This window comes from Pithys albifrons, chromosome 1 (assembly GCF_047495875.1).
Source record: "Pithys albifrons albifrons isolate INPA30051 chromosome 1, PitAlb_v1, whole genome shotgun sequence".
NCBI classification, from domain to species: Eukaryota; Metazoa; Chordata; class Aves; order Passeriformes; family Thamnophilidae; genus Pithys; species Pithys albifrons.
This window is the reverse complement of record NC_092458.1, coordinates 67,027,825-67,040,944: the sequence shown is the minus strand read 5'-3', so window position 1 is coordinate 67,040,944 and position 13,120 is coordinate 67,027,825. Positions and strand designations below refer to the sequence as shown.

Sequence of the window (13,120 nt, the reverse complement as noted above, 5' to 3'; positions counted from 1 at the left end):
ACATTCATCTGTGATGTACTTTTTGTTGAGCTAACTTTTTGACTATTACCCCTTCCTTTGAAGGTGCAGATTCCACAATAAAGGGTTTGCATTCCAGTGTCTGACCAAACTCTTCTCTCAATAAGTTGTGACTGCATTCTCAGAGTAGCAATATAATTCTTTCCTGAGAAACCATTTTTTTAGCAGCCAAAGTCCTGATACCAACTTATTAATAGATAAAACATGTTTAACCTTTTTATGAATTAATATGCTAAGATATGGGATCTAGAGCTGATTAAAAAACATCCAGTGCCCTCACAAATACTGAGAAAAGGAGTAGCACATAAATACCCTTCTCAGTTTGGATTGAGCAAACTTGACATTTTCTGTATGGAAGCACCAATATGGTTTTTATATTCATAATGAGTAGTCAGTCAGAAGTAGGTGAGGGCAACATTTTGGAGATGGGAAGGCATTGAGTCCCAATATTAGGAAATATTACTATCAATAAGGTAAAGATAAATAAATAAGATGAACACTGAGCCTGATATTACATTGAAAGATTTGTCTGATTTGACTGATTTGTCATGAAGCTATCAAGCTGTAATTGCTGGCCTAAATATTACTGACATGTTGCAGAGAGAATTAATGCAATTAATTTTTATATAATATAAACAAAGAAAAATAATTTCAAATAGACTATGAAATGGAAAAATGTGTCCAATTTTTCCATACTTCCCCTGGTCCTGCTGATTGTGACCCTAAGAAAGAGCCAGAATAGCCCTGAGGATATTTAACTTCTTCTCAGAAGTCTGATTTGAAGGAGATTAAAATTAGAAATGCTTCAGGATTTACCTAAATAAAAGACATGATGTCAGAAGAAGTTCAGCTTTCTGGCTTTTAAAATCAGTCACATTTCTGTGTTGGGAAAACAAGGAGGTTGGTATCTCATTAGCGTGTGCATCCTACAGAAAAAGAGCACATCAACAGTCCTGCTACTAATGAGGTTCATAGCATAAGGAGACAGTCTCATTTTCAGTGCAGAGAGATTTTTTGAAGACTTGGCTTCATCTGTAAATCTGGTCTTGTTTTCATGCATTCTAACTGCATTTTAACCAGCTTTTTCCTTTCCTTTTTTTTCTCTCTTTGCATGCTTTATTTCTTTTGTTTGAATATTAGGAACAAAAGCGTATAGATGGCACCACCCGTGAGGTGAAAAAGGTTAGAAAAGCCAGGAACAGACGCCAGGAGTGGAATATGATGGCGTATGACAAAGAGCTTAGACCTGACAACAGGTTGTCTCAAAGTGTGTACCACGGAGCATCTTCCGAGGGATCCCTGTCCCCAGATACTAGGTCTGTTCACAGCAAAGCTGTTTGTTATACCACAGTTGTATGTTCAGAAGTACTGAGTAGAATTAGGTGTTTTTACAGGATCGGCTTAGTTAGACAAAACATACAATGCATGTTTTAAAGTTCTTTTCAAAATTATCTCAAAGCATAAATAATATAAATTCTGTAATGATTTTTTTTTCCTCCTCAGCTTCACATGAGCACTTTGTCCTTCAGACTGTTACGCACTGCAGTGAAAAACGTGTTTGCTGCATGCTTTATATTTGGTCTTAAGTAGTTGTAGCTACAAAAGCATTTCAGTCTGCCCCTAGTAGATTATGTGAGTACCTCTTCCCTAGTGTCTAGTTTGTAGTTTGGTGCGCTGCTGGTAGCTTAAATATTTTTCTGTGATCTACTCAGTCGAGCATACTTTTGCCTCTAACAGAATGCTTTAATGGGAGAAGAGTTCAGCCTTATCCATGTTACATTAGTCTAAAGGGCAACCTACAAAACCAGATGCAATGTTATTGCTTGAAATAACAGAAATCTTTGCTTAGAAACACCCAGCAGAATTCATCTTCATTGCCTGGGATTCCCTTGGAACTCAGTGGGACCTTTTCCTGGTGTGCGTGGAAGTCTTGAGTTTTTTCACTAAGCTGATATTATTTTATTTCCCGTGTCTGTCATGATAAAGTGCTAGCAGTAAAGTTAGGAAGAGAGTCCACTGGAAAAAGTGTGTAACAATTTAATGTTTAAATTGTTGAATGGCTAGGTTGAGGAAATAGCTACCACTGCAAAAGTGTGGGCTGATATCTTTAGTCCACTGTCCAGTGGAGATGAAATAAAAAAAAAAATCTGCTTAGGGCTGTGTAGATATAATGATGTGGTCTTTGTGAAACGTAATCAACTTTTAACTGAAACATAAAATTTAAAATAAGATTGCTACTGCTGTTTCAATAATGTATTCAGAACTTCTGTCTAAAAGCCTTTTTTTCCCACAGTTTCTAATGCAAAGACCTTGTTTCCTGTTAGTCTTACTGAAACGTTGCAGACTAACAATACTTTCCATAAATTGATCTAGTAAAAGATGTGAATTTCTTTAATCGGGAGTTCTGTTTCACACATTTTGAATCTTTGTTTAGACTTAACACCCTGCTTCCAGGATTCCCAAATTTAAATTAGGTTCATATTGAAGTGATTTGGTTTTGTCTCCCAGCAACGTCAACATGTATTTGGCTGTTTGCAAGTACCTGTAGTGCTTACAATGTATACGATTCTTTTTAAGTGGGAATTGTAGGATGCATCTCTATGTTGCATCTAGGTTTGGTATGACAGATAACCTGTACTTATAAGCCTTTCAAATTTTATAATTTATGGAGTACTTTACATTTCAGTGAATCAAGTATCAGAGACTGAATGTTGAAATCCGTTTTACATGCATGAATTCTGTGAATGGTAGTGAGGTGAAGAGAAGGCTTTCTGTTTTTTCGTCTTGGAGTAGTCTTAAGCTGTAAAAACCCCCATGCATATAGAACTAAGTACCGGTTTCAGAGGCATTCTTGTGCTGGCAGCTACTGCATGAGCAGTGTTATGTAAGTAAGGTCCAAAAGAAGTGTATTTGGTTATATTGTGGTTCTTTTTCTAATGTTAAAGGAAAAAAAAAAAGCTTTTATGTCTTCTTGTTTGCTAATTTTAACACACATTGAATGTTGATGTCCCAATGTTTGGACTGTGGCAATTTACAATGTATTTGTTATACTTATTGTACTTTAGAGAGAGAAACACAAGCTGAATCCAAACAGAAACCAGCAAATTAATGTGAGAAAAGTAAGAACAAGAAAAGAAGAGTGGGAGAGAAGGAAAATGGGCATTGAGTTCATGAGTGACGCAAAGAAAATGGAACAGGCAGGAAGCATGAAAGAGGACAAAATGCCCAAAGGGTTTGTTGTTTTGTTTTCCTCAAAGCCCTGGCTTTTTGTTGCTTACCTTGCTTCCAGTCTTACAGATAAGTGCATCAGTTTACTGTGTTCACTAAAAGCCAGGCTGCACCATAGTTCATTACTAAAACAGCTATTTGCAGTAATGGGATGAAGAGGTCCTTTTGCTCCCTCTCTTGGGCTTATTTGACAGAGCATCTTGGACTTTGTATCTTTATGAACTCTCTGCTCAACTAATATTTACATTTCCCAGTTTCACTAAGCCTTTCCAACAAAATTAATTGCGCAAACAAAATAAAAAGCATTTTCTAACTTTTGAAATTGATTTTCTCTGCACTGGTAAAACATATTCTTCTGTATAATTGCAAATGTTCGTAGTATTGCTTTCCTTTTTCTTCTACCATTGTTAACTTAAGGCAGGCCTGGTAAGTATTACCATTTCAAACAACAGACTGTCAAAAATGTTGACGAAAGCAACCTGCTTCCTTATGGCTACTAAATTTCTTGTGCTTTCTGTGGACTTAAAACAGAGTGATGCTTGATAATCAGGGGGTCCTGTTGCAAGAAAAACAGTGCTGATTGCATTCTTTACGTTTTTTTCTCAGTTATATAGATAATGCCCTGTTAACATTCACATAATCTGTTTTTCTGCATCCATTTACTTTAATTTTAGGTCCCATGCATCTGATGTTACAGATTATTCTTATCCTGCTACTCCGAATCATTCCCTCCATCAGCAGATAGCAATGCCTTCATATGGAGCAGGAGATGGCCCACAGTACATGGCAGCATCCCAAAGCCATGAGCATGAATACAGACCACCTTCCACCACTGTACGACATGCTACTTTAAACAGACCTCAGCAACCACCTCCACCTCCACCCCAGCCTTCAGATGGCCAGCATAGCTCAGTACCTGTGGTACCAGCAGAATATGGGTAAATCTCCCGATTTATTCTGGTGGATTCTTGACAAAACTAGAGGGATGTGTGTTTTTCATAACCATCATAATGTGTAATGCATCCCACAAAAAGACCCCAAATACATTAGTTACCTCCTTGGGAGGACAGAAAAAAATTGGTGTAATTTCTGTGTATGAACTGAATTTAAATCAAATAGTGAAAGCAAAAATAATGGACTGTATATTGAATGTGGTGAAATCAATATGCTTGTAAAATACTAAGGGTTCCTAATACAGTATTAAAAAGGGGATAATTTTTCTTTAAAGTGGAAAATAGTTACAGCATAATTTGAATAGTATTTTAAACTTCAGGAAATGCATAGGAAAGTATTGCTCATTGTGATTAATGGCAGTCTGTTGCATCCCTGAAATGACTTTTTAAAAGACCTTGTGATAGACTGGAAAGGGCTCTCCTCAGACACAGAGTCAAATTCCCTACTGCTGCAGGACAAATGCCACTCTAATTCAAGACAGGAATTTATCAAACTCCTGTGTAGATGTTTTGCCTGAATGCATTCTGAAGGAAGGCTTGCTCCAGAGTACTGGTTCTCCAATAGCAAGAAAACATCTGTTTTCTAGCCAATCTGTGTCTGTTCTTCTGTGCAAATGGCTTAAACTTTCAAGTCGTAACCCCAGGACAGTTGTGGTCATTCTTGCCTGTGTCATTTTATACTAGAGAAGCAAAGGATGGTCAGCCTTGCTTGATGCGTCCTGGGGTCACATTTGCCTGATTCGTGACTGTATCACGCTGCAGGTGACAGTTATGACTGACTGCTCCAACCTGCCCTTTCTCTGTTATTTCCAGTGTGTAACACATCATTGTGCTTAGTCCTCAGGTCCATGACCACTGTCAGGGTATTGCAATTGTCATAAACCTTGACGTGTCTTGCTGAATGTCATCAGTCACTTTCCTTCCACTCTGGTCTCCTGTATCTAGTTCTTTGCCTACTTCACAACTCTTATATCATTTTTTTTCTGCTTACCGTTTCTTTTAAGAACATTGTAACAAAGAAACTAGCTCTTCCCTGTGCCTCCCTATTTAAAGTGTCAATTAAATGTATCAACTTAATTAAATGGTATTTCAGTTGATAAAGTTGACTGAAGAAACACATGAGATGCATGATATACCTTTGGGTAAATCTTTCCATTCATACTCTCTTTGCCTGTATCCTATTATGTCTTAATATTTGTCTAACATTTAGTCTTCTGTGGAATTGATACATGTAGTCTGCAGGTTTCTTGGTCCCTTCTTCATCACAGACCTTGTACTGAATAATCCCACAGAGTAGGTGTTTAGTAACAAACACTTTGTACTGAACTAGGCAGGAGAATTAAGATAAAAAGCTCATTTTGTAGAGTGCGGAAACGACACTGTCTTTAACTCTGACATCTGTCTTAAAGCTCAGTGTATTACCAATACTTGACAGTTCACATGTTTATAATCGTTTGCATATATTTAATTCACCAGTGTAAATTCCTTTTGATTTTGGTTTTAGCTGAGGTTGGATGAGAGCAGCTTAAAAAGTGATGATTTTCTAAGTCCTAATTTTCAGTGCATTAAATGTTTTTGTTCTGTTTTATACAGGATGCTTCCAACTCAGATGGTGGATTATTACAATCCTACAGGTCCTCCCCCTCCTCCTCCTCCCCCTATGATTCCTTCAGCACAAACTGCATTTGTTAGCCCCCTTCAGCTTCCTGTGCCACCTTCACACCCTGGACTGGTGACTGGCTCTACATATGCAGCTACTCATCCTCCTCCTTCTACTGGGCTTGTTGTCACTGCTCCTCCTCCTCCTGGCCCACCTCCTCCCCCTCCAGGCCCTCCTGCTGCAGGTGCATCCCTCTCTTCCTCCCCAATGCATGCTCCTCCGGCATCAGACGCAAAGCGTCACGAGCCTTCCCAGGCACCCATAAGTGATGCACGGAGTGATCTTCTTGCTGCTATTAGAATGGGTAAGTGGACACCAAGCTCTTGGTATTTCTCTCTTTTATTGTGCTGTGTTTTGCACTGGTAGGAGTTCATGGCTTCTTTTCCCAGCTGGGCAGTGTCATTAGCCACAGGTATCACTCACCTGTTCTGACATTGTCAGCCATTGATTTTGAATATTTTTCTAATGCCTGCAGATTTACAACTTTGTCAAGCATGTTCTAGCATTTGTGCAAACATAATCAAATGGAAATAGCACTTTGTTGTGTGTATGGCCAGATTGCGAATGAAGATTTGGGAAGGGCTCTCCCCATGTGGGTGTGCCCTTCCAGCCTGCACAGTGGATTTTTTAGGTCAGGCACAGGCACTGGCCCCACCGTTTCAGTCCTGAGGTCCATCTGCCACGGCCGAGCGAGCTTGAACAGTGACAGGGAAGTCCTCGGGACTGTCACAGCACCCGGTACTAACCGGGGCTGACCCTGCTGAGCATCCGAGATGTGACGGGATGGCAGGGAGGCATTGAACTGCCAGGGGACGGTCCCACTGAGACTGGAACTCAGGGCCTTGGGATTGAAAGTCTGGAGTGCTCTCCATTACACCACAGGACTGCCCCTTTGTTACATAAAGTGCCCATAGATGTACATGGATTTTTGCATCTATTCAGAAGAACTGAGTTACCCAACACCAGGCTTCAGCCCACTCATTTTTTAACCATTGACTCTTCCTGACTTTGCTTACAATATGGCGCTGTAGGTCTAATGGTATTTCCAAATACAATTATGAAAACTTTCATCTTCAGAACAAAAGGACTCGTACAGTCTTGAGTATGTAGGCTTAACATATTGTTGGCAATTTTAAAAGTCCAGAAGCATTCAGTTTCTGAGAATGGATTCCAGTCTGCCTTTTCTGTCTTTCTCTCTTCTTGCTCAGGAAGGCTCTCTTTAATCAATAGTTTTGCTGTTTTTTCCCTCCTCCTTCCTGAGTGTGTTGTTAGAATACAACAAACTCACCAATAACAATGTGAAATCTAAAATCTCTTGCACTGAGACCTTTGTCTAAGAGCAATTGTCTCTACAGGAATCCAGCTGAAGAAGGTGCAGGAGCAGCGCGAGCAGGAAGCCAAGCGCGAGCCCGTTGGCAATGACGTGGCGACCATCCTTTCGAGGCGCATTGCGGTGGAGTATAGCGATTCCGATGATGATTCAGAGTTTGATGAGAATGACTGGTCAGATTGAATACGGCAGCCCAAGCCCAGTGGCAGCTACATTAAATACTTGGCTTCAGTGATTGCTCTCTCAGCAAGATGTAAAGCAGGACATTGATGTGTTAAGGCTAGTGATGGAAGTACTAAGGTTGAATTGGTATTATTCAGAATGCTGTAGTTTAGCAACTCTGGTAATAATGATGTGAGTATGCTTATGCAGATCAGAAATTTGTCTTACTTTCAGTATTTACTGCATTAATACTCAAGTGCCACTAAATGTAGCAACTCATGTGCTGCGTGCAAAATATGCTGCAGTTGTTGCACTGTTACAGAACCAGCATTTTATTTTACTTTCCTGATCTTGAAGGGATAAATTATATTTTTTGACTTTACATCTTATTCTTTTAATTATGTAAGAAACTTAGGTACTTGTGAATTGTTCTGGTTGTTAGTCTTTGAGGGAGTTAAGTATATGACTGAGTGAAGTGTTGAGTTCCATAAATATGACTTTTAGCTTTTTTATTAGATACTAATTATGCCCACCTTTAGGCTATTTTTAACCACTTCTGGTTAAGTTTTTATGCATACAGAATTGGTTTTATTTTATCATCCTTTTTATCTTAAAAATGTAGCAGATGATGAAATGTATACTTTGAAGAATGAATCCACATGATCCAAAAAGAACATTTGGTAGGCAGACGGAGTATGTCTGTAACAGTACCAGCTCTAGATTGCTGTCTGTCTGTTGGGAAGAGTGCTGGGGACGGGTGGCTCTGCTTGGTAGCAGATGCATGTCTATGTTACACATAAAAGTTAAAATACCTGTAATGTTTTTTGGTTTTATCATAGAGATGAACTGGATGCAGGATAGACCTGATTGAAACCACATGGTTATTGCAGTGCAGAAATGCTACTGTTACTACTAAGGATTGGAACAGTCTGGATCTAGCAATCAGATACATTTCACAAGTATTAAACTTGGTCTTTATGCCTCTAGGTATAAATGTGTGTAAATAAGTTCTGTTGTTGTTGATTTGTACATGTGTAGTCATGTAGCACATTTACTCAGATCTCTTACTTTGAATGTATTTCTTTTCCAGTACATCCCATGGATAAAACATTGGCAGTTAAAGCAGTTTTAATGGCTTTTGGGGTACTATGGCATATATATACACTTTTTTGCTTCTTCCCTAGGAATAGTTGCTGCCATAAAGTCTGCTTTGGCTGTCTCTGTTTTCTTTAAAAATAATTCTCTCTTTTTTGTTTGTTTTTTTTTTCTCCCCAGCAGTACAGTATTAAAACGGTGTGGTTTTTTGGTTTTGCTTTCTTCTGGACTGAGAGTCAGGCTGCTGTTTTGCCTAATAAGGCTTTAAAAAAATTTATTCATAACAGGGGGAAGAGCTCTTTCCTTACCAGATTAGTTTGAATCTTTGTAACGGAAGTCTGTGTAATTCCAGGTTTAAAATTTGGTAAAGCTCCTTTGTTCTGTGAGGCCCTGTCTGTTCTTAAAAAAAAAAAAGTATGTAAAATAAAAAGAGAAATGGAAGATGATTGTCTAACCTGTGTTTACACCACTAACAGTTTTAGTCCTGGGAATGTAACAGTCTAACACGATGTTTGCATGCAAACTGTTGGCTACTGGATTGCTGTTAAATCTGCATATGATTTTTCGATCCATGGTGGCTGCCCCTTTATGGTGAGGGGTGTAAGATGCTGCCTCAGTGTTGGTGTTTAGATCTATCACAAAGTATGACCAATCTCTGCATAGTGGTGAGCAACCACAGCTCTTGGTAAAACTGGGGGCAGCTGAAGGTACTCACTCATCTCCATCCCAGTTGGAGCTGGTTTTGTCTTTGCCTTAAAATGCAGAGCTGAAGTCTGCTTTATTTTGTGTCCTGGAGTCTGAGGCATGTCCACCAAAGAGGACAGAACTTAGGTAATAGCCTGATGGTGGCTTTCATCACTGTATGAGAGATGGCTTGTCCTTACCATCATGGTGTGCTTGCAAAATAATTCTTTGGATGGGTAGTGCAACTGGGACCTCAGTGTACATCACTGTGTATGTAGATGGGGAGAGAACTCTTGATATTCTTTTGATACATGCTGAAATGAAATGTCTCAGCAGAAAATTCTTTCCAAGCTACTGAAATTTGATACAACAGAAGATATATTTTATGAGCACAGAAGTTGGGTGCTGTGAAATTTTTTAATTTGTGCTTATTTTAAATAATAAGCATTAAATAACCAATCAGTTGTGACCAGTTAAGATAGTGTAGATTTTTCAGTCATAGTAGCCAACCTGTTTTTCTGAACCTGCAATGTTGTCATTTTCCTTCTGATATTTTATGAACAAAATGTGAATTGAATTTAGTGATGTAAACATGATTCTAGGCTGTTTTTATCAGTTTTATCGTACTTTAGGTTGTGAATAAGTAACAAATACGAATAAAATCTCACTTTTGAGCCTGTCTTTCTTTCCTAAGATTAAGATTTTGCTGTTAACTTACTGATAAAAAAGAGAAATGAAAGTGTAAGGCTTCCCAAATGCTGTCTGTGATCCCACAGAACCATGATATTTCTGGGATGAAGGCTGGAGTCTACAAACCAGATTCCCTTACGGTTCTGCTGCTGCTCGTAACATGCGTACTTTGTTCTTTTGCAACTTTGATTCAAGCTCCAAGTTCGAGTTCTTGGCTGGTCTAAATGGGTATTAATTTCCCTACAGGTAGCTTTAGGGTTTGGTTTTATTCAGTGAAATGCATTAAACATCAGCTTTGCTTCCAGAAAGAAAAAGGCAGAAAATATGAGTTATATTAGCAGGTCTCTTTTGACATTTTCTAATAACAAGGAGTCTTTGTAGGTTAATGACACCAAGCACAATACTGTAAAATGCAAACCCATGGCTGCTTACTAGAAAAATGTTTTTAATTTAATCTTTTAATTGTAATCAGATTAAAGCCAGGAGAGGCTTTTCATCCTACTGGAAAGAACTTACATAAACCAATTGTGTAACATAGTAGCCTCATTGTAAATTAAACAGATCTGTTTATGCATCTTAGACTTGGTTGTTTCCTGGGAAAAACAAATTAATCTTTACTCTGTTCAGCTGAAAACTCCAGCCCCTCTCTGCTACTCGCTTCTTATTTCTCTCAAATTTTCTATTTTATGATTTGAACTTAATTCAAGTAATTTAGAGCAAAGACACCAATTCTATGTAGGAACTGAATAAATGAGTTTGCAGTTTTTTTGGTTCAAAGGTTTCAAAGCATTTGTAACGGCTCATTGATGGGCTGGAGTTAGGACTGATGGGCACTCAGCGTGCTGCTTCTACAGCTTCTGTGGTTGTGTTTGAACATTAAACAATTTACTTGGAACTAAGCTAAACTGCATTTTTAGGTATTTGAGATTTCTCTTTACCAAAATCAATTGAATAGAGGAGAGAAAAAAATTTTATTGTAAGAGGGGCGCATGCTGTTGAGAACAAGATCCAAACTGAGCTTGTTTGAGTTGAGAGGAAGGGAAATGACTCCTTGGAAAATTGGGTCTTCAGGTATGTTCTCTCTGTCATCCTAGGCACCATTTTAATAATGAAGAGGTGGTCTCTTTCCCTTGAAACAACATACCTAAGGATACAGCAAATATATAGTTTCTAAAAATGGTTAAAATCTCACTGTAAACTGAACTGAGTATAAACCTGATAATAATGAAGACTTCATTAGACCCTTATATCTGGAAGCTGAAGTTACATGAATTAAATCCTGAGCTAAGGTATTAGTTCCAAGCAGAGGAGTAAAATAAATATTAGAACAGCTTATCCAGAGATGGTTTTGACAGTGAATTTTATTTTAAGGCGACATTACACTTTTTTTTTTTCCTTCTGAGAGACCAAATAAACAGAAATTCAGCCTGGTGTAGCCTGCTTTGGGGGAAGGTTTTTGCCCCATGGGAGCCTGAATTTTTAATTGAGACATTCTTGTAGGAGTGAGTTACATATATATACAGACACACATGCACAGGCACACAAAGTCCAAGGATTTTCAGCATGTTGAGGCTGATCTGCATTTAGGTACTCTAAGCACTGTCAATGGTATACAGGGAATTAAATTATGATCCCTACTAGAATCCCTCAGGCCCTGGATCTGCTGCAGAATAGTCAGGAGAAACTTGAGCTTGTCACTGCACACCCTTCCGAGTTCCCTTGGACTTAAAAGGCAGTGTAGGTACTCCAGAAAGACTGTGGGTTCCCAATTGACCATTGTCTTTCCTTAAAGAGATGAAGAGATAAAAACAAATACAATGAAAAGACAGGTCCTTTAGGTACAAAACTAGGAGAAGGGATTTCATATTTTGCTTTCTCTACTAACAGTAGAAGCAAAGACTGTTTTTTCATGTGCTGTCAAGTACCTGTAGGTTTCTCTGGAGCAGTATGTTCTCATCTGTGGGTGACACAGATGTGGAAAGCAGTCTGAGGTTCTGGCTGGGCTTTTCAGCTACATAAGAAAACAACAAGCCCCTAAGATTCTTTACTAAATATAGTAGTCTCTTTGAGATTAATTCTTACTCCTGCAGATAAATAGAACTTCTTATCTGATTAGCCAGAGCAGGGAGGAGTACTGTGATTTTCAGTCGGCAAGGGGTCATGTGCAGAGTGATCTGGAGATTACGGCTGATGGCAACTGTTTTGAGATAGCTTGTCTTAAATGTGTTGCCTTTCCAAGTCACTTGGCATTTTCGATTGCCTGCTGTTGTACCCTGTGAGAGCTCTGGCCTGTTCAGCAGCCACTTGTGTTGCCAGTGAAGTGTAGGTTAGAGGAAGGGAGGCCTGAGAATCTGATAAAGTTACCCTAGTGCCAGTTAATACTGAGTAGTCTGTCCCCTTTGTCTTTGGCAGCAACCCTAAACAGGATTCCTATCAACTGCACCAAAGGGCATGGCAGAACTTACCTGTTTTCTTGGTTCTTGGAAATCAGGCTCTCTTGATACCCACTAGTGCTGGTGAATTCCTTAGTCAGTTTAACTTGCTAGTCTATTTAACTTCCTAGTCCCCAGTTACTTTTCTCTGACCTGCTGAGATGCCAGTGCCCACTGCTTGTCACCCTTCACAAACCAAATGCAGTCACCAGCCATTGTAAGAAGTGCCCTTGCTCTCCTGAACTTAGCCCAGTGCTGGCCTTCACCTGCAGCCTGCTTCTCTCTGCAGGAACAGGCTTGCATCCTTCTGTCTTGATTCTCGTGTTCCTTGTTTGAAATAGATAGTTTGTATGTTACCAGCCAAGGATCTTTCCATTCCCTCCTTCAGCAGGACTTAGTTTGGCTGCTTGGCTGGCTGTGGTTTCTTTCCCTTGGATGGGTTCTTGTTCTGTGACTGTGCTGGTAACGGTGTTACAAGGGGTGCTGCTTCAGGTCACAGTGCTTTTCTGCTCCACTGGGTCATACCAGGATTGCTTATCATAGGCTTAGCTCAGTGATGAAGTGTGAATCTTCCTGAAGTTATTGCTCATTCCAACCATGTATGCCTCACCTTAACTTTGCTTGGGATGTTCTTGCAGATCTATTTGCATTTGTTTTTTACTGGTCTGGTTTTTTTGGTGTTTTCAGCTATAACTAGGTTGGCTTATGGTTCTGTTCTGTTTGGGTTTCCTTCTAAATTTAGCATGCTTCTCCTAAAACTCTCTCTTCTTAGGGTGCCTTCACACAGCTGGCTAAACTGCTTCTGATGTTGTAAACATTATTTCTGTCTTTGAGGAAGAAGGGATTTGTTTGTTTCATACTCTTAAAA

At 39.2% G+C, this 13,120-nt stretch overlaps 1 protein-coding gene across 4 annotated transcripts in view; it reads left to right on the top strand.

Moving 5' to 3' along the window:
* The window catches only part of WASF3 (WASP family member 3), a 73,439-nt gene extending 63,640 nt beyond the window's left edge, over positions 1–9,799 (top strand). For 3 of the 4 annotated variants that reach the window (XM_071553533.1, XM_071553552.1, XM_071553544.1), the window contains 4 exons: positions 1,159–1,334; positions 3,921–4,184; positions 5,793–6,163; positions 7,215–9,799. In XM_071553533.1, coding sequence (XP_071409634.1) covers positions 1,159–1,334; positions 3,921–4,184; positions 5,793–6,163; positions 7,215–7,372 — 969 coding nt within the window. In that variant the 3' untranslated portion in view covers positions 7,373–9,799. Of the gene's footprint in view, positions 1–1,158; positions 1,335–3,083; positions 3,251–3,920; positions 4,185–5,792; positions 6,164–7,214 lie in introns of all 4 variants that reach the window. The other variant, XM_071553560.1, reaches the window with a different exon arrangement.
* The last annotated feature ends 3,321 nt before the right edge of the window (positions 9,800–13,120 follow it).